Genomic DNA, 24,520 nt, shown 5'->3' with positions numbered 1-24,520 from the left:
TTGGGACTGATGCAATTTACATCACATTGTGCGTTGGTCCCATTGTGCACCTGTGACTTTGCTGGTTTTGCTACCTAGTTATGTAACAGCACTCCTCTACTGGATATGGATGTTACAGAACCACCCAATTCTGTAATTCCTCCGGATGTGACTTCACCTATGAAGATGTAATGCACCAACAGGATTCTGGCCAATACTGGTTATTAGCTGTTTCCAAATAGTCAATGAATTTTGGCTGTTCTTTATTGCTATTTTGTAAACCTAGCAACACTAGTGTAAGGTGGACTTATGTTTGCATATGTCATAGAGTGATGTAGTAGTTTAGGTGTTGAACGCTGAGAGATCAGGTTTTGAGTCCCCTCTCAGCCATGGAAACCAACTGAGTGATCTTGGGCAAGTCACTCTCTCTCAGCTTCAAGGAAATGGCAAACCTTCTCTGATGGAATCCTGCTGAGAAAATTTTGTGATCAGGTTTCCTTAGGGCTAACATAACTTGGAAATCACTTGAAGGTGTGCAACAACAACAGCAATAATGTCACTTACCTGTTTCTTGCCACTGTCTTGGGCCTGGACAGATTAATCATTGCTTTGGCTTCTTTCTCATTTGAATTTTATAAAGCAAGTTGTGGTTGTGAGTAAATTCTTAACCAACCATGATTCTTCCTTATACATAAACTCAAAGCAGCTTCATAAAATCCAGGTTTGCATTCCTAACATCTTGGGACAATGCCCTCCTTTGTCTTTCCTTGGCCAGTTGATGTCACTGTTGCCGTGTGATTTCTCATAAGGATGCATCCCTTAACCAGCGCATCTTCTAAATAAAAGCTTCTCTCCACAGCTGTCATGCTCGCACACACACAACATGTACAACAACCAGCAGGATGGATAGCAAGTGGCTGTTTATTTCACAGAGGAGGCAAAAAGGCTCCCTCTCACAGCTGGCTTTTTGGTGTTTGCTGCCTGGTTCGTGCCACACTTGCGAAGGGTGAACAAGCCGTGTGGCGCAGAACCTTCCCAATGTGAGGTGACAGATGGAGTGCCAATGTATTTATGCCCACCTCCCCCTTTGTCCCTTTCTTCCAAAGAGCTTCAGGCAAAGCATTTCTCACTTGTTTATTTATTTACTTAAAAACTCTTTTTCATATTTCTGCCCCATCACTGGGATAACTTTTTCCTGTTACAATCAAAAACAAAACAATAGAATATATAAATTACAAGATAAGAATACTATTTTAAAAAAACAGAATGAGTCATTGATATAACAAGGGTGAAGGAGATGGAGAGTGATGGAAACAACCCAGACTAATAATAATAATAATAATAATAATAATAATAATAATAATGAGAAACGATACCATAGACAAAATCCCTCCTTTTGACATCTAAACACCATCAAGAAGGATGTCAGCTAGATATGCCAGAATAGGAGATTACTATTAACCAAATTACCCATTATTTGAATTTGGAAATGGAGTACCTTTGGCCTGCCAGATGTTTTGGACTTCAAGTCCCAGCAGCCCCAGCCACTATGGCTGATGATAAGAAATTATGGAAGTTGGAGTCTAAAGCAGGTGCAAAACTTGCCTGATTTCCCCCAAACTCTGATGTATTTCATAGGAAATATTTTACTGTGTTCTTACAATATCCTTGCATAATAATTTACACCATGAGATAATCACAACTCAAGACCAACAGAGGAGCTTCAAGGCTGAGCAAGAACTCTTGCTGAGATCTTTTAGCCAGAAAGTTCATAGAATCATAGAATCATAGAGTTGGAAGAGACCCCAAGGGCCATCCAGTCCAACCCCCTGCCATGCAGGAAATCCCAATCAAAGCATACCCGACCCTCGTCCATCCAGCCTCTGCTTAAAGACTTCCAAACAAGGAGACTCCACTACACTTCGAGGGAGTGTGTCCCACTGTCAAACAGCCCTTACTGTCAGGAAGGTCCTCCTAATATTGAGGTGGAATCTCTTTTCCTGCAGCTTGCATCCATTGCTCCGGGTCCTGTTCTCTGGAGCAGCAGAAAACAAGCTTGCTCCCTCCTCAATGTGACACCCCTTCAAATATTTGCCAAATATTGAAACTGGTGCTTCATGCTTCCAAAACATGCATTCCTTTTTAAATGCTACATCACTCTTGCTTGGGACAAAGATTTAGGATGCCCTTATCTCTAAATGTCATCTCACTGTTCAACCCTATGAGCACTGTACCTTAAGTTAACATTTAATGGTCCAATGAAGTAGTGACTGGCAGAAATGTAATTCTGACTTTATATGGGCCTCTTTGTCTGAATATCGAATGAAAATGTGTTTAAACACAGAGACACATAAGTCTGGGTTTCCAAGGGTTCCATTCGAAGCCTGGGATGGACAGTAAATCAATGCCTGTGTATAGGTATGTGCTATACAGTGCCAGTCTCTTGACCAACTAGCAAAACATGGACCTGCCTGTAATTCTTACCCCTGTCTGGAAAAGCCTATACTGAACTAATATCAACTGGGGGAAAAAAAATCTCAATTTGAAAATCCTTGGCTTACTGGCTACTGAGAGAGAGAAAAAATAAGCCAGCCAATTTTGCTCCTGCTATTTTAATAGGAGTATGATACACAGAGCCCTTTCATACTACCTAGTTATAGCACCATGATTTCACATTAACTGGTACAGCTGCATATTGCACTAGAAAATACACATTTTCCTGACAATTTTTTGGGTATTTTCAAATATTCGTTCCAACCCTACTCAGTATGACTGGGATGCATTTCCAGAATTTCAGAAAGGTGTATATCTCAGCCTTCCTGATGCTGAGATCTTTTAGCCAGAAAGTTGCCAAGTATTGAAACTGGTGCTTTGTGCTTCCAAAACATGCACACTGCCATTGAGCTCTACCCCCTTCCTTTCCAAAATTGCTGTCGATCAAAGGAGGGTAACCGAAGCTGGTTCCCAGGAGGGGGACCATAATAATTGTTGCAGCTGTGTAATCCAGGACCATGTGGCAGTGCTACAAAAAACAAACGTCAACACAGCCCCCCAAGGAAAATACAGAAATGTAGATAGGGCAAGAAGGGAAGCTGAGGCTTCAGAAGGAAGTAATTTTTTTCCAAAGACATACATCTGGTTAGAACCAAACGGTAACTTTCCCCCCCAATGTCAACCAGACTGAAGAGTCCCTCTGACGTGCCATTTCTGTTTTTTGGCAAAGTCTGTTTCTTTGCAATTATCTCTTAATTTCAGCATATTCAGTTTGAGGTTCTTCTGAAGTTGGTTCGGGCATCTGATTCGGCACAGTAAACGTTATAGAGGCATAATGCAGTTCGTCAGGATCACTGGACACGATGTCAGCGGACTCTTCCGCCTTTTCCGGTTCTTTGGGAACATAATTGCCTGCCTCTTTGTTAAGGTCTATGGTGTTGAAACCCTATTGGTGGAAGGGAAAACAATCACTCAGTATTATACTAAGCCCAGAAAGCCCAGAAGGCTTGGAAACATACCTTTTGGGACCACCTCTCCCAGAATCCTGAAAAAGGTTGCAGGATTGTGAGAGCTGTTGCTAGAAAATGTTGCTTCTCTTGGGTTGCTTTAGGAGAAAGAAGCAGCAGGTGTTCAATGCCCACCTAAATACCCAGAGACCCAGCTCTTCCTATTGGCTGCAGGTCACTCAAGTGCCAATGTGGGTTGCTTAAAAGCAGGACTGGAAAAGCAGACACTACAGACCTGGCCACTGGAAGAGATTTCGCTGTGGGGTGTCCGAAGCTTCTTGTGCGATTCCAAGTCGGTCATAGATTTTCTTTGGCACCTGCAAAGAAATTTCATTCCCTTTACAGCTAACCAAGGCCAGATTATCTCCACTATGGATGTAAAGTACTAACCCACAATGAACACTACCATTTTACAGATGCACCACTACTAATAACAATTGTGCACAATAACAATAACAATAACAGGGATGGGAGTGTTGATCGTATTAGGACTGATTTAGCGGCTGTGGTATAAGTCATGATTTGCAGAAATGCAACCAATCCACTGTTGAATATTTGGACATGCGTGGAAGAACCAGAGGGCCCATTTACACTATAAAATTATAGTGCTGTGATTCCATTTTAACTGCCATGGTTCTGCCCTATGGAAACCTGGGATTGGGCATTTAAAGAAAGGCATTTCGAATTCTCAGACAAAAAGCTCCGGTGCCTCAGCAAACTACAAATATCAGAATACCATAGACTGGAACCATTGCAGTTAAAGCAGAATAATAGCACTATAACTGTATAGTGTGAATGGGTTGCAGGCTTGTTCTGCTCCTCAAAAATCCAAACCATAAGAACCCCCTACTTCTTCCTTTATTATAAGGACCTTTCCAGACACTATCTCATCCAAGAGATTATCATATCCCTCTTTAATATTCATTCTGAATGTACGATACAGTGCCCTACATCTCCACCTACCAAGAGAGATAAGGTCACCTAGATTTTATAACAGATAATAGTGTAGGAGGCATGCATAAGCAAGGCTGGGGAGAAATCACACAGGCGTACATTCTTTCTTTCGAAATTAGAGGAACCTCAAGAAAAAGGTGGAATCAAGGACATGCACATTGCTTTTTGATCCTATTTAGAAGTCAGTCTGATTGAATTCAAAGAGACTTTTGTTCCCTTGTTCCCAAGGAATTTTTCACTGGATGTTACATGTTAAAGGCGAAGAAGGAACGTTAGTAACACAGTTAGTAGAGACACATGCTTGGAGAAGAATAATTTGAAACTGTTTATTTGAAAACTAGTCTAAAAGTGTAAGTGACAAAGCAGAGGACAGATGGTTAGAATCAAAAGACTACAACGATAACTTAAACAATAGGTTAGATAACAAATAGAATAGAATAAAATAAAAACAACCCAGAGTAAAGAGGCTTACCTGAACTGTGTGAAGGAGAATATTTAGCAGAAAACCTGGAAAAATTATTGGCTTGTTTAATAGGAAGACTTTTTATCAACAAACAGTAGTGCTCTATGCACCTTTTTGAATAAACATGGCATATCCTCTAAACATGTGATACCTGAGGATATGATGGTTCATTTTTTGGAATTTAAAATACAAAGGTGCAAGCAAAATGAATGTAATCCAAAACTGGCAGTGAGATATAGAAATATCTGCTGTATGCTTGCTATTGCTTCAAGGAAATACAATAAGGAGAAAATGTTGTATTGCAGAGGGTTGCTGTGAGGCTAAAGTAGGGAGATCGGAGCCATGAAGACCAGGTAGCATTAGCTTGGTGCTGTGTCTGTACATGTGTACAATGTACAAAATGTGTAAGTCAAGGAGGGTTGAGGGAAGAAGGCTTTGCTAAGTCCAACCCCTACAACTATCCCAACTTGGTAAAGACAGTCTTGATTAATCCTCTGCCATTCCACTTTTTCAGCTGTATGTAAAATGCCCCAGTGTCCTGGTTTTCATGCGTGAAATGTTGGAGACTCTTTCAGTCTTATGCCTCGTTCCATATACAAGTTTTATGCTAACTGCATGACTTGGCTGAGCCTTGCCTAAGAAACTGCTCTCCTCTTCCTTGTTGTGCTTCTCTCTTTAGTTGCAAGTCTGATTATATGTGTACTAAAACATTCATGGGTTAAAAATGTGATGAATGAAGAATAAAGAGCAACTTTTCAAAAGGAATTTGAGAATATGTTAGTCATTCGGAGAATGGATTGATCTAAGCCTCAAGCATCGAAATGTGTTACTAAATGACAAATTGGAGAGGAAGTCATTATTTCAAGGGGAAAATAAGCAAACTTGGATTTTGGGCTGATTCACAAATATGTGACTAAGGAAATGACAGCTTTGTGGAGGAAGAAAAACTGTTCCTTGGGGAAGTTAATATTAGGAGTGCATTTCAGAGCTCAGAGAAGTTGTTTTTCTTGGACTACTGCTCTCATAATCTCATGCTGGCTGAGGGATTTGGGGAGTTGTAGACCAAAAATGGCTTTCCTAAGGTCTGGAGCTTTCTATAGCAAATCATCCACCAAATTTCTTTTCACGTTGACTATTGCTTTGTTGGACCTTGAGTGGGGCTTTCAAAGGTCCAGATTGCCTTGACACATCAGGTCTGACTAGGGTTGCCAGAGGGAAAACTGGAGAGGGCTCCTGTCATTTTAATGTATTTAAGAAGGAATTTCAGCAGGTGTTGCTTGTCACACAACCAGGTCACAAGCAACACTTGCTGAATTTCCCTGTTCTACACAACTATAAAGGAACAGGAGATGTCTCCAGTATTTTATCTTGGAACCTTAGGTCCAAATTAATGTTTGAATGCCTCCCTACTATTAAGTAAGCATATAGAGATGTCTTCAGCAAACTGATACATTGAGGATAAGTAACGGATTCATCCCAATTGTATTTGGAAGTCCAAATACAAAAAGAAGAGGAAAGAATTGGGAAAGTATACTCTGATTTGGCAGGGACCATCCCAATTTATCCTCCATCTTCTCACTTTCCCAGATGATTTTAGAATGTCCCAGTTTCTCTTTCTTTTTCCTACTCTCCCCCTTGGCTTACTTCAACTACTGCAAACTGATCTTGCAGCGCCTTTGAGACTAACTGAAAGAACGAAGTTGGCAACATGAGCTTTCATAGATGAAAATCTACTTCCAAATGCATGTGAGGAAGTAGACTTTAGCCTACAAAAGCTCATGCTGCCAACTTCTTTCTATCAGTTAGTCTCAAAGGCGCTGCAAGATCTCTCTACATACTGATTCAACCGACTAACACGGCTATATCTTTGAATACTGCAGACTGAGTTCAAAGTGCAAATGTAGTTTGCGCTCAGTTAACTCAGCAAGGTGTGTGCGAAGAGAAGACGGTCACAATCTTGCCCTTCACAAGTATCATGTATATTGTGATTTTGAAAGGTGATTTTATTATCGCTTTTGCTGTAATCCGCCTTGATTCCTCCAGGAAAAGGCGGAATATAAATAAATTATATTATTATAAAAGCAAACTACTGCAGCCTCTCCTAGATTGTGTGTTCTTCCAAATTATCGTTTGCTCTCTTGATCACACTTTAAGGTTGCTTGGTCTCATGTATCATGGAGAGATGCTGTTTGCGGAAAGATGTTGTTTCATAGCAAACCCAGAATGAGTGACTGAGGTTATTTGCACCATTCCGATAAAAAACAACAGCGTCTGAATGACCCCCCCCCTTCCCCCCGTTTTCATCTCTGAATGTTGGAGGGTATGGAGAAGGCCCTATAGCAGTGATGGTGAACCTTTTTGAGGCCAAGTGCCCAAACTGCAACCCAAAACCCACTTGTTTATTGCTAAGTGCCATGTCCCTCTGGCTTTCTAGTAACAAACTCTGGCAAACTGGGCTGGGACGATGGCACATGTGCCCACAGAGAGGGCTCTGAGTGCCAACTCTGGCACACGTGCCATACGTTCGCCATCACTGGCCTATAGGCAGGTAGAAGATTCTAGGTTCAATCCACAGAAGACGGCTAAGGAATGCATAGCTGTGCAGATGCACATTAGCCTGTGCTATCAGCCATACTGATGGGAGTTGCAGTCCAAGAACATCTAGAAGTCTGCACTTTGATCTCCCCTAATCTTTGAATTAATAGATATTTAAAGTGCTAGTACTTGGAAAGAGCCCTGCCAGAGACCTTGAGGAGTATTCCCTGCCAGTCAGATTATAATACGGGGCTAAATGAGCCAATGCTGTGTCTCAGTCTAAGGCAGATCTATCTGCCTGATCTCTCCCCGACCTCTGAAATATCTCTTTTGCAGGCTGCCTACTTGGGAGCTTCGGCATAAATTGATTTTAACGCAGCATATTTAGGTTGATCAATTATAAATAAGAGCAACTTTGCTCTGGGAAATTAAATAATTTGTTATTGTCAGACAACGAGGTGGTGTACTGATGAACTAAGGGGATTTTTCAGACTTAATAATACTCCTGAGAAGGATAAACTAACTATATGGGAAACTAATAAAGCTTATATGAGGGAAGCATTCATTAAAAAAATCATATTTGAATTAAAGAAGAAAGAGACAGAGAGAGGGAAAAGGAGAGAGAGGAATATATTAGCAACACTGAAACAGTAAAAAATGGTGCATTGACAAAAAAAAGAACAGGTTATCTTCTGTATGAAATAGAAGAGAGGCTTTTAAAATAAATCTCAGAGATTATTCATAGTGTAAGTAATATTTTTCAAGGAGAAAAGAGAGAATGTATTCAGGCAATGCGTAGCTTAATTGAATAAACCAGCCTTCCGCAAGATGTGTCGAATTGTATCTCCCATTATTCCAAGACAGCTCTGGCTGGCTGGTTGGGGGTGATGGGAGATGTAGTAAAATACATTAAAATTCTCAATGAGATAGCTGGTATAACATAATGCTTGGGGTGTTGGACTGGCCCTTGGGAGATCCAAGTTCTAGTTTACACTCAGCCATGAAATTCACTAGATAACCATAGAGCCAGTGAGTCTTTGCAGTGTTGTTGTGAAGTTATAGTGAGGATTGTGTATACTGCCTTGAGGTCATTGGAGGAAAAAGTGTGGTATAAACAGGGTTGCCAGGTTTTCTGGAAAGCAATAGCGGAGATAGGGCCTGTACAGACAGGCCAAAATAAAGCTGCTTCAGGTTACTTTGGAGCTATGCTGTTTAAAATCCACACGCATCTTAAGAGGCCAGAGCTGCACCAAAGCTGCACTCCAGTCCTTAGCGTCATTTAAATAGCATACCGCCAAAGTGACCCGAAGCAGCTTTGTTTTGGCCTGTCTGTATGGGTCCATACTCTCCTAAATTGCCAGACCAGTTCAAGACTGGCCAAGGCAGATGAAGCAGGCTTATACAAAACCACCTCAAGTCTCATAAGAGAAGGACTTCCCATGAGATCCTATGGCTTCTGTGAGATTTCAAATCTTGCAGGAATCCAAGAGACAATGCCAGCCATCATGAAAAGGGTCACAGTGCTGCTTGGCTCGCTCCACAGAGAGGAACAGCAGTGAGTCCACTGTGATCCCCATAGATGGATCCCTGGCATTTGGTGAGGACTGATTGCCATGTGCCAAATGCTATGAGAGCGTGGTTGACACTCACTCTCAACAGTTCAAGCAATATCAGATTGGGGTTGGATGTAAAACTTCCAAGAATGGGATGTCCTGTATAAAACAAGACTCCTGGGAACTGTAAATAATATACCTTTAACTAATAAATGATGGCAACCACCTCAGGATCATGTACTAGTGTGCCTAAACATTGCATCAGTATATCCCAAAGACCAATCCCATTTACTAGGCCTCATGAAGACTGAAAGAATGGGATGAGCATTTGATGCAGCTGGGCTTGATCACCCCATTCAGTGTTGGAAGCAGAATTGTGATGGAGACAGCTACCTTCAAGCAGGCTGCCTTGCTTCCATTCTGTTTGCACCTACAGCCCTCCACTGGCTGCTATCGTGTTGGCTGGACAATTCTAGGAGCTGCAATTCCAAAATGTGACTTTCCCAAGCTCTGGGAATAGCATAGCAGCAGTTGATGGGGCTTGCCATATAGGTTTTCTCATTTGTTCAGTAATCCCTCTCCAGCTTTCCATAGATATTATTTCTTTGTTAGTCGCAGTTATATCCCCAGAGAGCTCAAGGTAATATAAAGACTCTTCTCCCACATAGAAAATCATGTTCACAACAACTCTGTCAATTGGGATGTAATTTGTGCATTTCATTCAAGTAAGCAAGGACAAATAATTGTACTATTTCTTTTCATAATTGCAAGAAAGTCCTTGAAACCTTTTGGAAAAATACTTGCACTTCAAGGTTTATTCTGCCCCTCCCTCCCCCCCCCCAACAAAGCATGGTCCATTTGGTCAGAAAATGCCATTTTTGGCACACACAAAATTAATGTCTGAACTGCAATGCTTTCCCCATCTGTTCAGGATTCTCCTTGTTGGGGTTTGCCAAGCACTCATAAACTCCATTTTTATCTATTATTGAAATATTTTGCAATATTCTTTCTACTCCAACTTGTGAGGTAAGTGAGGCTGAGAGACGGGAATTGGTTCAAAGTGACCAAGTGAATTTGAGAGTGCAGTGGTAGCTTGAACCTTGATCTCCCGAACTCTCATTCATCCCTCTAAGAGCTATCCATACTGGTTCTCTAACAAGACAAGAACTTTAAAAGAGGCTTCCTGGACACAACCAAAAATATAACTTGACTGGTCCAAGATCCTGTTTCTCCAAAATGGCAAACCAGATGCTTCTAGGAAGCTCACAGGATAACCCTGTCCTACATGTATTCTCCAGCAATGCAAGCTGCCTTTTCCTTGGAGGTTGTAGCAAACAAACTCCACAACTATTACTAGTGGTGGGTGAGACTGTCTAGATTTTCACCTTTGCCAAGTCCTGACAATTCTTTAGCAATGAAAATTTGCAGTCTAATGAGTAGGGAAAGCAGCAATTTACCCACAAAAGAGATGCATGCCAGGGCAACATCAACTGGATGTATGCATAACATCTGGGCAGTCACTCAGGGAGAAGATAAATGTCTGGAAAGGTTCTGAAAATTGACAAAGCTTGGAAAGGTCACTTTTGGGTGTTGATCCTTGCTGTCTATGGGATTGTTTTTGGAACTGTAGTTTCAAGAAGTGACTTTTCCAAACCCTGAGAATTGTCTAGTATCACTTTGCAAACACTCCTATAGCTCTTACAAACCTGTGGCTACAGAGGAGATAAAATGAAGGCATTGCCCTCCCCCAATAATAATACAGTCTTCCAAAATGAATTTTTCCTTTGGGCTTCCCATCATTGAAAGAGGATAAAATACTGAAAATCTTTCACACATTCAACTCTTGTATTTGCTCTGTTGTCATTGACTCAGTTATTTTGCCTGCCCCTTTTCTTTGGATGACAAAACTGTACAGTCTTTCTAAATGCTCAGCTGAACTTTTAAGTTGCTGCAATGCTAGAAATTTGGGAAGTGATGACAGGACATTTCAAGTGGGAGGCAGAATTCATATTTGGGGGGCAGTACCCTCTCCCCCAGCCTTAGCTATATTCCTGGAATTTGTTGGGAACTTGTTTGGCTCAATATTACCGAGCCATCAGAATCATCCTCATATCAGCCTGGATGTATAAACTGGCTGCTAAACAGCAGCTTTGAAAATAAAATCCACAGCAAACTGTGTTTGTATGTGTGTCTTTGGATCACAGTTCACTCACAACGATTTTGACCCTCTTGCCAGGCATCCTCTCCATCTCAACTCCATTCCATCTCAAATTCACTCCTCCAGCCATCCAGAAATTATCAGAAACACCCATTGCTACTTACTTTTTGGAAATCAAGACGATTGCAACGATGAGCACAATGATAGTAAACACGGCAAAGACAGACACTACAGCAGTAACTGTGCTTTGACTCCAATTGGACTCTGCTGGTTATGAGAAGGAAGGGGAGAAATCAGTGAACTTCTATTTCCCTCAACATCTCAAGATGCCTTCTTTTATTCCTGCCATGGAGCTAAGAGCTCTGATGTTTCTTCAGCACATGCTTCCCCCACCCCATACCATAAACAGGGGGTGGGTAGTTAGACCAGTGGTAGCCAGTGAGGTGAGCCAAGCCACTCTGGGGTTTAGTGTAAATTTTAAAAGCACTATCCCCAGTGCTGGAAATACTGTGAGTATTAGAGCTCTCTATCTCAGACAGTTCCTTCCAATTCTGGACTCAAATTTGGAAGTGAATTTGCTGCCCAAGTGATATTGGAAACTCTCCATGGAGAACAAATGACTCCCCGTTTGTTTTAGGCTTCAATTCCCAAAAGCTTTACCCTGCATGACCAACAGTAAGGGATCATGAGTTGGGTCCAAACCCTCTGGAGCGTCAAAGGCCCACTAGCCTTTTCCTAAAGCTTATCTAGAAACACTGTCCTTATCATTTCCATTCATTCGAAGGTTTCAAGGCTCAAGAAAAAGGAAGGTTCTTTCCATATAAGGGTCCTTTTCTCATGATTCATGGCCCGTGGCTAACATTTGGTCAGGGAAAATACAAGATGGCACCACACTGTAATCCGTGTCCAGGGCCAGCTGGACTGATGGTTGGATTTTATCTCAGCACTGGCAGAGAAATAGGGATTCCCATCATAACAACAACGACAATTAAATTAATGATGATTCACACTTTGGGAGAAAGGCGGGATAGAAATCTAATAAGTAAATAAATTGTTGTGATCATCATCATTGTTTTCATCATCATCATCATCATCAACTATACCCCACCTTTCCCCAGTAATGAGATGCAAGGTGGTTTATAACATATTTAAAACAATACAGGTTAAAAACCATCACAGTTGAAGGAGGTAGTCTATTTTATGCGCTGCAGGCCAAACTGTGGGTCACACACAGCACTGTCTTCTAACAGGGGTCAGCAACCTATGGCCCGCGGGCTGGATCCGGACAGGCGAGGCCTTGGGACCGGCCCCAGGCTGGTCCTGCCGCCAATTGCCGCCCCCGCCGCAGCATCCGCACCGCTCCGGGTGCCATTTTGAGTTCAGCCCCCCAGTTGTCTGAGGGACAGCAACCCGGCCCCTGGCTCAAAAAGGCTGCCTACCCCTGGTCTTCTAAGAATGACTATGGGGTTAGGAGGAACAGTTGAGTAGGCTACCATTGCTCCCCTACATCTGCCACTTGAGGCAGTTGCTACACTGCCTAATGATAGGACTGGCCCTTTATGAAATTTTCTGTATGATATCTGAAATGACATTTTTTACGATTCTGAATTTCTTTTCTAGTCTTGCCCCTTGGGGCAGCAGAAAATAAATCCATTCAATTTCTTTCATAATGGCTTGTTACATATTCAAAGGCAGCAAGCATGTTTCCCCTGAAAGCAAAGACCTCTTTCAGTTATTTCAGGTCTTTGCATTGTTCTTCCTTAGACGCGGTTTCCAGACCCCCAATCATCCTGGTCACACTTCTGGATATGTTATGCCTCTGGACACTCCTGTACTATATCCTTTGCTAAATGATTAGTTCTCAGATGTCTTCTCCTTTTCAAAAGCCGAGCGCATATATGCACGATTGCAACAAATGTATTTCAACAAGGCTGCATGTCACTGCTTATTAAATTTTATGATTTGCCCATTAAATGAACAGATGTCAAAATGTGTCTGAAAAATAAGCAATGTTCAGGTCTCTACTCCTCCTGCTTTGTATGATTTAAAGGAAGAAAGAGCTTGTACTCCATTTGAAGATGTTATTTTTCTTATTCTCCCCACCCCATAAACAGATATTTGTGGTTAGAACTGTCAGCCCTTTCAAGCCAAAGGTGGCTTTTTGCACATAATATTTTTCTGCTTGCAAAGAAATATTTCCTCTCCACTTTCTTTTCCAGTCTCCCCTTTTTCTTGCCAGGGACAACTTTAACAGCATTTAAACAACATTTGTAAGATGATGTGTAAAACAGGAAAGGGTTTAGCGACAGGGTTTTCCAGATACCTGAATAAAAGCCTTTGCAGTCTTTAAGTCAATCTTGGAAGCTAGCTCTGCTCTGGTGCCGCAACAAACTACACTTCCCAGACTTCCATAGCATTAAGCCATGACAGTTAAAGTGGTGTCAAACCAGATTATTCCTGCAGTGCGGATGCAGCCTGAGCTGAGTTTTGAACCAGTGAGTTTAAGACTTACATCTTATACTATTTCAGTGCAATGTTCTACATGTCGGCTCTGAAGGAATTCCACTGTTTCTGAAGGAATAGGGCTGATTCCCAGCTCTTCTGACTCCAGTGAACTGGACAGAGTATCTTTTATGAACACAGCAGCTACACTTTCCAGTCTAGCATTAAATGAGCGGTAATTGCCAATGTTATCCCTCGTTAAAATCGCACCTTGAAAGCGTAGTGATGATTTTTTAAAAATCGAATGTATTATCTCTACAATTAAAAATAAATACATGGAAGTACTAGTGCTAATCACTTTTTCTTTTCTTTTTTTTTGGCTAAGCCATTAGAAGAAAATAATAAACTTTTAACAGTTCGGCACTAAATTATTCTAATTGCAATCATTTATCTCTGAAATTAAAGTTATTAACGTGGATACACTTAATAAAATCTCACTCAAGCTTGCCTTCGGGCCAGATGCCGAAAGGTCTTTGGAGAATTGGGAGGAAAGAATCATAAAAATCACATTTGAAAACATATGAGAAGACAGTGCTGGTCCAGATCTTCATTTCAAGCCAGGAATCAGTCCCTATTAGGAGGTATTTTCAAGGGCAAAAATGAGGAAAGACACTGGGGCCTCTGAGCATGTGCTGAATGCCTGGGATAGAGATGAAAATTAAGTATGCACCCAGATGGAAAATTGTCTTTAGGCTTGATACTTTACTATGGAGGAATTAATCCCTGCCAAAAAAAACAACAACCCTGCATAGTCTCCAACTGTCATGGTTGGGCAAGAACAGTTCTGATTAATCCTCTGTCATCCCATTTTTCAGCTGCTTTTAAAATGTTCTAGTTTCTACCTCCTCCTACTTTCCTTTTTGTCCTCATTTTGCTTGAATTGCTGCAAGCTAAGTTCAAGGTGAAAATTCAGTTTGCACTCAGTTAATGCAGCAGTGAGGAAGAGAAGGGAAGGGATGAATCTTCCCTTTCCCTGTAGGCTCAGCTAAAAGCAAACTGCTGCAGCCGCTCCTAGCATGCATGTTCTTGCTCTTTAATAGCTTTTGCATCTTGACCACAACAGTCTGATGTTGCTTGGCCACATGGGTCCCAGTTTTCATCTGTGAAATGTTAAAGGGCATGAAATGGGAATTAATTGACATCAGCCCTACCTACCCCGGCTTAGGCTAAAGAGCTGTGAGAGTTGCCAACTGACATCTGGAAGGCCAAAGGTTTCCAATGTACCCATCCCAAGTATACAGAGTGGGCATGCATAAATTGTGGGGAAAGCAAACACTTTCTCTTGACCTTGCAACTATCCGCTTTCCATTCACCGGCACTTTGGACCAGCTGCTAATATCACAAAGTTATTTGTTTGCCTCCTTATGATACCAGATAGGTAAATGGAGCAATATAAGTTAAAAATGTGGCCATTGGGACTTGGAATAGCTATCAGGAAAAGTTCAGAGAAGGGGCAACACAAAGGAGAGGGGGAAAGAAAGAGAATCAGGAGAGGTGGACCATTTGGAAAAAGCATGGTGTGCTTGATCTGTAAAGTGATCTGTTTTTATTTCTTGTTTTAAAATGATATTTTAGGATAGTTTTAAGATAGCTTTTAAAAGTTTTAAAAGTGTATTCTAATGTGATATATATATATATAAATAAATCTTTATTCTGTTTTAGCCACTTTTATGTGTTGTGCATCACCTTGGGAGCCCCTGTGGGTTGAGAGGCAATATATAAATATCATAAATAAATAAAGTTAATGTTGGCGGTTTATTGTCTAGCCTGTGCTCCTTAGCCTTTATAAGCCCTGGAATGGATCTGCAGGCATGAGCAGAAGGTATGTCTGTTCACATTGTGCACTATGATTCCACTTCAGCTACCATGGTTCAGTCCTGGTATTTGGAGTTTAGGGAGATGTATTTTGAATACTCACCCAGGAAGCTCTGGTAATACCAAGTTATGAACCCCAGGATTCCATGGGATGTTGCCATGGCAGTTAATGTGGAATCATGATGCTACGATGGTGTAGTGTGAATGGGCCAGATGATGGCTATCTCAATGCCATGAAAAGCTCTGCCTGCTGGTTTCTGAAGCTATAGCTGTCACTGACGGTATACAACCAGGCTGGGTTCTTCTTCTGTTTCTTTTCCTGGTCAGCTGGCAACCCTACACATGGCCTTCTCCCTAGAATACGGTCTTAGGAAATGGTACAAGACCAGCCTGCACCAAAGACATACCTGAGCTAAACAGGAAGAACATGATGGGATACTCTCCCTTGGCATTGGTTCCACTGCAGACAAGATGGTGATCTCCATCCCAGTTCCCTGTCAAGCGCAGGGTGCTGGTACCTACATCCATCTCAATCCAAGTAGTGACCTGCTTGTTCCCTTTGGTGGTATTTCCCTCCAGGGTCTCCCCATCCACCAGCCACTGAATCCTGGGCATAGGGGATGAGCAGATGGAGCAGTTGCACTGGAACCCACTGTCATCTCTCCAGCAATGGGGACGCTTCTGTTTGCATGGCCTAGGGCGGTCTGGAAAAGGGGTAAGAGAAGAATCAGTCTCAGGAATCTTTATCATCCCTTTCTACTGATACGTCTCTTTCAGGAAGAGGGCAGGGTTCACTAAGAGTGTGGCCTACTGCAGATTTGAAGCAACTTGACACCATTTAGCCATGATTCGGTCCTACAGAATCCGGGATTTGTAATCTGGTGAAGCACCAGAGCTCTCTGACAGACCTGGCTGAATATTTCAGCAAATTACAAATCTCAGGATTCTGTCATGGCAATTAAAGTGATGCCACACTGCTTTCATTCTACAATGTGGCTACACCCCATAAACTATAAGGCCTGGGATGGAACTCCTAAATGGAAAAGAAGGTAGGAGTTGTAGGAACCCACCCCACTTCTTGATCCGGACTAGGAAAGCTGTGGGAAACTCAGAGTGTTGTTGGGTTGCAACTCCCATCATGCTTCACCTTCGGCCATGCTGTTTGGAGCTGATAGAAAGCGGACTCTAACAAGATCTTGAAAACCTACAATCTCTCTAGTTCTGCCAGAGATCACATGTTCATAAATCATATGTGATAATGAAATGTTTGCTTGCCTATTCTGTGTCAAAGTCAACAGACTTCAAACACGTGGAGTCAAACTGATTTCCTTTGCCGGCCCCAATTCAACATCGGATCCCAAACCCAAGGGGAGAGTCAAACAGAGGACCCAAAATCTGAAAGCCTACTGAAATCTAGTTTAGCCTATTAAATGATGTGATGTATTTAATTGTGTGATTTATTTAATGAGGTGGTAGTTATACAAATTCTTTTGATTAAAATGTTTAAATACCTGAATGTTATTTTTCTACATATTTTTCCAGTTAATGTAATGAAAATAGTTAAAATGCATGTGTGTGTGTGTGTTGTGAACTTCAAGTCATTCCCAACTTATGGCGACTCTACGGTGACACTGTCATGGGGCTTTCTTGGAAAGATTTGTTCAGAGGTTCACCATTACCTTTCCTTGAGGCTGAGAGCATGTGACTAAATGGTTAATAACAAGGCACACTGGGCTAAGCTTGACTGGTTCGGATCCAGATGTCATTTCTTTGTGGGGGGAAAACTCTCTCTACCCCTAAAATATCTCCTCACCAACCCATGCAGGGAAGAAGATTGGAAGACATTAGTCTGCTACTAAATTAAGAAGAATCTTGCTGGACCAGGCCAAATACCTCTCTAGTTCAGGTTCACTTTGTGTATATGTCCTATCATATACTTCTGGGAAATCCCAAAGCTGAACAGAAGGTACATATCCCTCTCCTGTTGGTGTTCCCTAGCAGCTAGTATTTTATACCTGCCAGCTTATAGACCTAGAGGTGGTAGAGATAGCCACCACGACTGGTAGACATTGATAGTGTGATCCACCATGAATGCATCTATCTGTCTCTCCACCTTTTGAATACTAGTGGCTGTTGATACATTTTGTGGTAGAGAAATTCACAATTTAACAACGTGACTTGTGGAGAAGTGCTCCCTTTTGTCTCTCCTGCACCTCCCACCCTTCATCTTCACCAGGTGGCTGAAGATCTCTTAGACGTGCCCCAGTAACAACCTTGTATGAAAATCTGAATGCTGCATCACTTACATGCTATGGAGAGCTGGACGCTTGTGGTGTCAGAGCCCTCGGAGTTCTGTGCATGGCATTTGTATTCACCCACATCTTGCATCTTGACACTGGAAAGCTTCAGTACCTTGTCTGTCGTGAGATTAACTGATTCCTTTGCCCAAGTGACACTGGCTGGCGGGTTGCCTTCTGCCATACAGCGCAAGACAACAGAGTCACCTTTCTCTACTACAATCTGGGATGGTGCTGTGTAGTTTTTCAAGCCTGAAAGATTTCACAGAGATTGAATTGGACAAAATGCTGAACTAAGATGCATGACTTCTTTTGTGGAAACTCTCCAAGACCTCTGGATGCCTAAGGCTACCCTGTTCCCATTTCCTATTAGGCTGCCAACTGAACTACAGGTTAAATATTGGCAATGGAACAATGTTCTGAATTACATCTGAGGTTGGAAAACTATTCTAGAAGAATAAAAACAAGCTGTGAGGTGCAGCCAGCACTGTGTCCCCCAAAATATGGGAACAACCAAGAAGCTTGGAAGAAACAACCAACAAACTGGCATGGCTGTCCCCTTAGCATCTGCTGTTTAAGACTCTTTCCTTCATCTGTCTGATGGTTTGGCCTTGGCTTTCAATCTTTGTCATCCTCATAAAGACACTGTGCTTATTACAACAGAACACATCACACAAAACCTAAAAGCTTTATGGCTGTGCTTTTCAGTCTTACAGGATAAGACAAGATAAAAAGGGATGTGAGTGGTTGACATAAATGAACTAGACATGTGCGTATACCATTGGATATCCCAGCCACATCACCTCTTGTGGAAGAATCAATTAGTCTTGGATTTTCTTTATGTTTCTTGCTATTGCTTCAAGAATCTATACATTAAACTCCCAATTTAATTTTAATAATAATGTGGCCGTTCAGGTACTGTCAGGTACTTACTGTCATTTCCATGTGTAACTTGAATTTGCTGTATCAGGGGTGCATCTGTAGGACAAGAGCAAGCATTTGGGGTGAGTGAACCTTCCTCTGGAAGTTCAGAAGAAGAGAATCTGATCTCAGGAACTTTCCATCCCAACTCCAGTTTATTGCTAGACTAGAAAACCAAAAATTTGGTTCTGTCTATCATTTGGTTTCTTGCAGTAACCAGCATCAGAGAGCCAAGAACGATGGAGTTAAGACTGGGCATTTGTAAATGATTCTCCCAAATGATTCTCCTAACCCCTTGATAAGGATGTTGTGGCCTGTTACAGACTGCCAAAATAAAGCTGCTTCGGGTCTCTTTGGAGGTATGCTGTTGAAATGATGCATGCATCCTAAGAATCCGGAAGCTGCACCAAAGCTGCACTCCAGTGCTTAGGAATGGAGTGTGGCTTTGGTGCGACCTCCGGACTCGTAGGACCCATGCGTCATTTAAACAGCATACCTCCAAAGAGACCCGAAGCAGCAATGTCTCACTTAATTTTTCAACAATAATAGTGCTCTGTAAGGTACCAGCATGATATAGTAGTTCAAATGTTGGACTAGGACTCTAGGATATTAAGATTCAAATCCACACTTGACCATAGAAATCCACTGGGTTCCTTTGGGCTTGTCACAATCTCACCCTTAGATGAAGGCAAGCTAGGCAAGCCAGGTTGTAGCCAGGCAATCATAGCTCAGGGAATGTGGGTCCTATTTATTAATAATAATAAATATAATAATACAGGGTAGAAGAGATACAAAACTGAGGGTGCATCTACACTGTAGAAATAATGCAGCTTGACACCACTTTAACTGACATGGCTCCTTCCTCCAGAATCCTGAGATTCATAGTTTTGTGAGGCATCAACATTCTTTGCCACCAAAGTCCTTGAAAAACTACAATTTCCAGGATTCTGTAGGATGGAGTTATAGCACCTAAAGTAGTGTTGCTTTAAGTAATTTAAGTAAAAGGTATCTTGAGGAGGAAGGGGCAAGGTGGGTGACAGAAGCACAATGATCTGTAACTGTGGGGCCAGCCTGGAGAGGAGATAGATCACAAGGAGGGATTATCTTGGGTACCCAAGAGCAATGCTCAGACTGGAGATATGCCAGAGCATGAATAATATGAGTCACAGTTATTTTACACAGACCATTTTGATCCTTTTCTTGAGACATTACCCCTCGTATACCTATTTCAGGTCCAATCGGAACAGATTAGAACAGCAGTGGTGGGAAAAACTGAGACCTTACAACACTCCTGCTGAGATGTGGCATGAATAAAAAGAGTCACTTACATCTGACGTTCAGAAGGACGGTCCTCTCTTTGGAGACAGGGCTGGTTCCTCCTCCATAGGTGACAGAGCAGGTGAGTTCCTTCCCATTGTCTGTCCTTGAGGGCATGAAGTCAAGCATAGAGATGTAAACCTGGGAGCCATTTGACTGCATTTCAGAGCTCCTTGGTGTGACTTTCCTAGGTGTCTCTTTCCAGAAGATGTGTGGAGGCTTCAAGGAGCAGCTTCCTGGGGCTGTACAAGTGATGTTTACAGGACGTCCTTCCCGAAGATCTCCCGAAAATATTATTTCTGGGTTTTCTAGGTCTAAGGAAGGAGGAGAAGAAAGTCGTCAGTATATAACTATGCCCACCAGCCCAGTTTCCCCACCAGATGTACTTCATCTCAAACAGAATAGGCTGCACTTCCTACTCTGGAGCAACATAATGAGTTCATCTAGTTTTCTGTCCCTGTGTCCCAGGTGATAAGGAATCAGCAAAAGAGAAGAGAGAAGGCTCTGGGTTGTAATCTGGAAACCTTGAATAAGAAGCCATTCGGTGTGTGAATGAGGAATTTCATAAGAGGGGACCTAAAAACACTCCTGTAGACACAAAACTATTTTCTACATACATACATCAAAGAGAATCAAAGCTTTATCAAGGATAAAAAGAGGGATGGGTATAATGCTAGTTTGACAGATGTCATGTCAAGGATGACACAAGAGGCTCCACACTCCTTTGATTCCTTTGTTGACTGACATTCCCAAAGGCACTCTGGATCAGAGGCCAAGGATTCCTTCCCTCTCTGGAAGCAACAGATGCTTCCCCTCTACAAAACATGGCATGTCACTTCCATTGCTCCCTGTTGCACATTTTTACACTCCTGTATGTGCCTGTGTTTGTGGCATAGAATATATGCCACATGTCATGGAGTAGCGAGTGGCAGCAGGTTATCTTGACCAAGCCTTTACCAAGAGACTGCTTTAAGAGCCAGTGAGATGGACATTAGGAAAGCATGTACAGCTGAGAAGTGTCAGAGCTGAAATGATTTGCTTGCTATACCCATTAATTGATAATTTGGCATGTCCCACCCATTATTTCTTGTTGCATCTCATCTGTGCCTGTATTCATAGCATACAGTATACCTCAAATTTCATGGAATGGTGTGTGTAGGGAGGGGATTCTGTCTTACAGCAGTGGATGTATTTGAGTATTTCACTGTTGCTATATATATCCTAGTCCATCCCAAAAGCACATTACACTTGAAGTTCAGGGAGAGAGACAGATATTCTTGTCACCACTCACTTATTACGTTCACTGATGGTTTCACGGTTTGGTAACTAAACTTTGCTTTATCTTCTTTCTCCATTCTGAAATAGTATTTCTGTCCATCACTTTTTTGGGCATCGTTGATGATGAGGGAACAGTTGCCATGTGCCACTTCATCTGAGAGAGTAAAGCGATTCCGAGCATAGTCTTCTATGGCTTTTCTCCCATCATTGGTGGCCACTGCAGGAAGCCTATCAGTGCTTCCCTCTTTGTACCAGTATCCATACAACGTGGAAGTGCTGCTGGCATGATCTGGGTCATAAGTGAAATTGCAGGGGATGATGACGCAAAGTCCCTCTGGGACTGTCACAGCTGTGGGGGCATTCATTGTATATTTTGATGGGTCACACTGCACACCTAGGAAGATAAGAGAAGAAACTCAGCCATATAAGCAGTGAACAATCAGTCTTGCACCCATCGCACCCCTTTACTTGAAAGGATGGGATAAACCAGAGAAGAGACTCTGTTTCCCACCAAGCTCCCCCTCTGCTCCCAGTTCTTACCCTGCAGGCAAGTTGACAGCAATCCAAGAACCAAGACCTTAAGGGAATAGCCCATCTTCTCTTCTTTCTGAAATTTCAGTCTCTTTGCAACTCTGGTATTACCTGTAGGATCCTAGGAAATGGAGAGAACAAGGTTCCAGACCCATGGTGGTTCTTGTTAGGACTACATCACATAGGGAGAACATTTGCAATCCTTCCCTTTCCAGTTGCATTTTGCCCTTCATCTCCCCACACACTGCTGGCCCAAGGAAAACCCATGGCCCAGCTCATAAGCCACAATAATGCCTTGAACAAAAGTTTATCCTGTTGCTGTTCCTTGCTGAGCAGGTATACTTGCAAGTAAACAAAACACTATAAGTCTCACTGATGCTGAACTGATGCCCTATTGTGCTACCCAGAAATGTTTACACATCAGCTACACAAAAAAACCATCCTATGCAGTGAACATTTTTGACTGTTAACCTGACAATAACAGAGTCATTGTTTCCATTCTTCCATGTCACTGTTTGATTGCTGGGTGGTGTTGAGGTTTCCATAAATAAATTGATATTTTTCCCCTCTTGTAATAAATACATTATATAGAGTCACCATTTGGAGAGCCATTCATTGAGAGTATAGGAGGGATCCCTTGGCATTTGCTGGGGGTTTGTTTAAGAACCTCCATAGATTGATTGATTGATTGATTGATTGATTTTGCAGGGGAGGGATATTTTCCAGTTGTGGATGGTTGAATCCATGGACTAATTTATATATATATATATATATATATATATATATATATATATATGCAAGGCTTTATTTTACGATTTTATATAAGGGGCATGATTACACTATGTCATTGTGTATAATGGGACTTGAACATCCACAGATTTTGGTATCCACAGGGGATCCTGGAACCAAACCTAGCAGATACCAAGGGTCCACTGTATATCTTTGTTGTTGTTGTTGTTGTTGTTACTGTTAGCTGCCCTCGAGTTGGTTCCGACTCATGGCGACCCCATGGATGAGACATCCCCAAATCCGAATGAATGAATTTATTATGGCACATGGCTAGCACCAAAATATAGCAAAAATACAAAACATGTAACATTGGGTGTACTGCCATAACACAAATATATCTACATTCTACTCCAACGGAGACAAGAATCCCTATCCTCCACTGCAGTCTTACCCAGATCCTGCAAGCCTTGCCCATAACCCCCCTGATTGAGTCTATCCATCTGGTTTGGGGTCTTCCTCTCTTTCTCTTCCCATCTACCTTTCCTAGCATTACTGTTTTTTCTAGTGATCCATGCCTTCTCATTATGTGGCCAAAGTACAATAGTCTCAACTTGGTCATCTTTGCTTCCAAGGAGAGCCCTGGTCTGATCTGTTCAAGAACCCATTTGTTTGTCTTCTTGTCTCTCCATGGTATCCTAAGTACTCTTCTCCAGCACTACATTTCAAATGAGTTGATTTTCTTTCTGTCTGCTTCCTTCACTGTCCAGCTCTCACATCTATCCGTCCATGGTAATTGGGAATACAATGGCCTGGACAATTCTGACTTTGGTGCTCAGTTGTATGTCTTTGCTCTCCAGTATCTTCTCTTGAGGATATTATTTAGTACCTTCATAGCTGTCTGTAGCTTGCATAGGAAGCTACTTTTGTTCATATTTTCCCTTATATACAAATATTAAAAATCCAAGAGTAAAAATCTAACCTCCCTTGCCCTGTATGACCAGACAGACCCTCCCAAATTCCTTTTTCTTCAGAGCTAGTAAAGGAACAGGAACTTCGCCCTTCTTTGCATTTGGTTACCCATAGTCATTTGCCTGGTTAAACTGTGTCTACAGAAAAAGGGAACCTCATCAATAAAATGCGAAGTTGGGGGAAAGTTGTTCCTTTGTCTTTCCTGAATCTTTCCACCCCATTATAGATTATCATGGGATAATCTATAAGTGAAAGAGAGAGAGACAGAAGGAGGACCATAGGAGCAGAGGGAGCGTAGAGAGATCCTTTTTCTTCAGCTCTTCCACACAAGGCATATTTAAAAGCAAAAAACCGAAAAACAAGAGTCACGTCAACCAATCCCACTAAAGGCCCTTTTGCTAAAATCCCCAAAGACACCACCCTCATATATCCAGGTGCTAAAGAATGCCAGAATTCTTAAGAATTCTTCCATTTACAAAGAAGTGAATCAGTAATGGTGTTCGTAATATACAGGAAAGTAAACAGGAACCAAAAATGTGTTGGTTCATATTAGGAATGTAATTACTGGCTAACTTTCTTCCAAAAGAAAGAGAGCAATGAGTAATTTTATCAATTTTCTCCCCTCTGCAAGAAAATCTTTGAAAGCCATGCCATTTGAAGGGTATTCGCAGTTCAGAACTTGGTCTGCACAAATTGCACATATGTTGATTTGCATAGATAACAATATTTTCTGTGCAAGAAAGAGCATTTTCTCTGCAGAAGATCATAGTTCCGTGCAGAAATATCATTTCCTACACAGGAAATGTTGTTTTCTATGCAATGCTACCATGCTCAAATTTTGCGCAGAATAAATTGCCAATTACAGCATTTTCTGCACAGGGAGTTATTTTCTACATAGACATATTATTTTGTGCACAAAAATGTTGTTTTCTGTTCAGGAAAAGCTGCTTTTTTTCAGCCAAACCAACACATGTAAATTTTATGCAGAGGAAATCCAAACTACAAAGGGTCTTGTCAGT

At 41.8% G+C, this 24,520-nt stretch overlaps 1 protein-coding gene across 1 annotated transcript; it reads right to left on the bottom strand.

Moving 5' to 3' along the window:
- Positions 1-1,118: 1,118 nt before the first annotated feature.
- On the bottom strand, positions 1,119-21,867 carry LOC149304795 (sialic acid-binding Ig-like lectin 13). Its single transcript, XM_089479126.1, has 8 exons — positions 21,813-21,867; positions 21,286-21,666; positions 20,006-20,308; positions 18,690-18,734; positions 17,766-18,008; positions 11,307-11,409; positions 3,715-3,796; positions 1,119-3,418 (listed from the first exon to the last, which is right to left on the bottom strand). Exons 1-8 carry the CDS (start codon positions 21,865-21,867, stop codon positions 3,218-3,220), a joined length of 1,413 nt encoding a protein of 470 aa, XP_089335252.1. The 3' UTR covers positions 1,119-3,217.
- Between the last annotated feature and the right edge of the window lie 2,653 nt (positions 21,868-24,520).

The sequence above is a fragment of the Sceloporus occidentalis genome, unplaced genomic scaffold, assembly GCF_023333645.1.
Source record: "Sceloporus occidentalis isolate IW3139 unplaced genomic scaffold, rSceOcc1.0.p SCAF_13, whole genome shotgun sequence".
Lineage (NCBI taxonomy): Eukaryota > Metazoa > Chordata > Lepidosauria > Squamata > Phrynosomatidae > Sceloporus > Sceloporus occidentalis.
The sequence above is the reverse complement of the archived record's forward strand: the minus strand, read 5'-3'. Positions and strand labels throughout refer to the sequence as shown.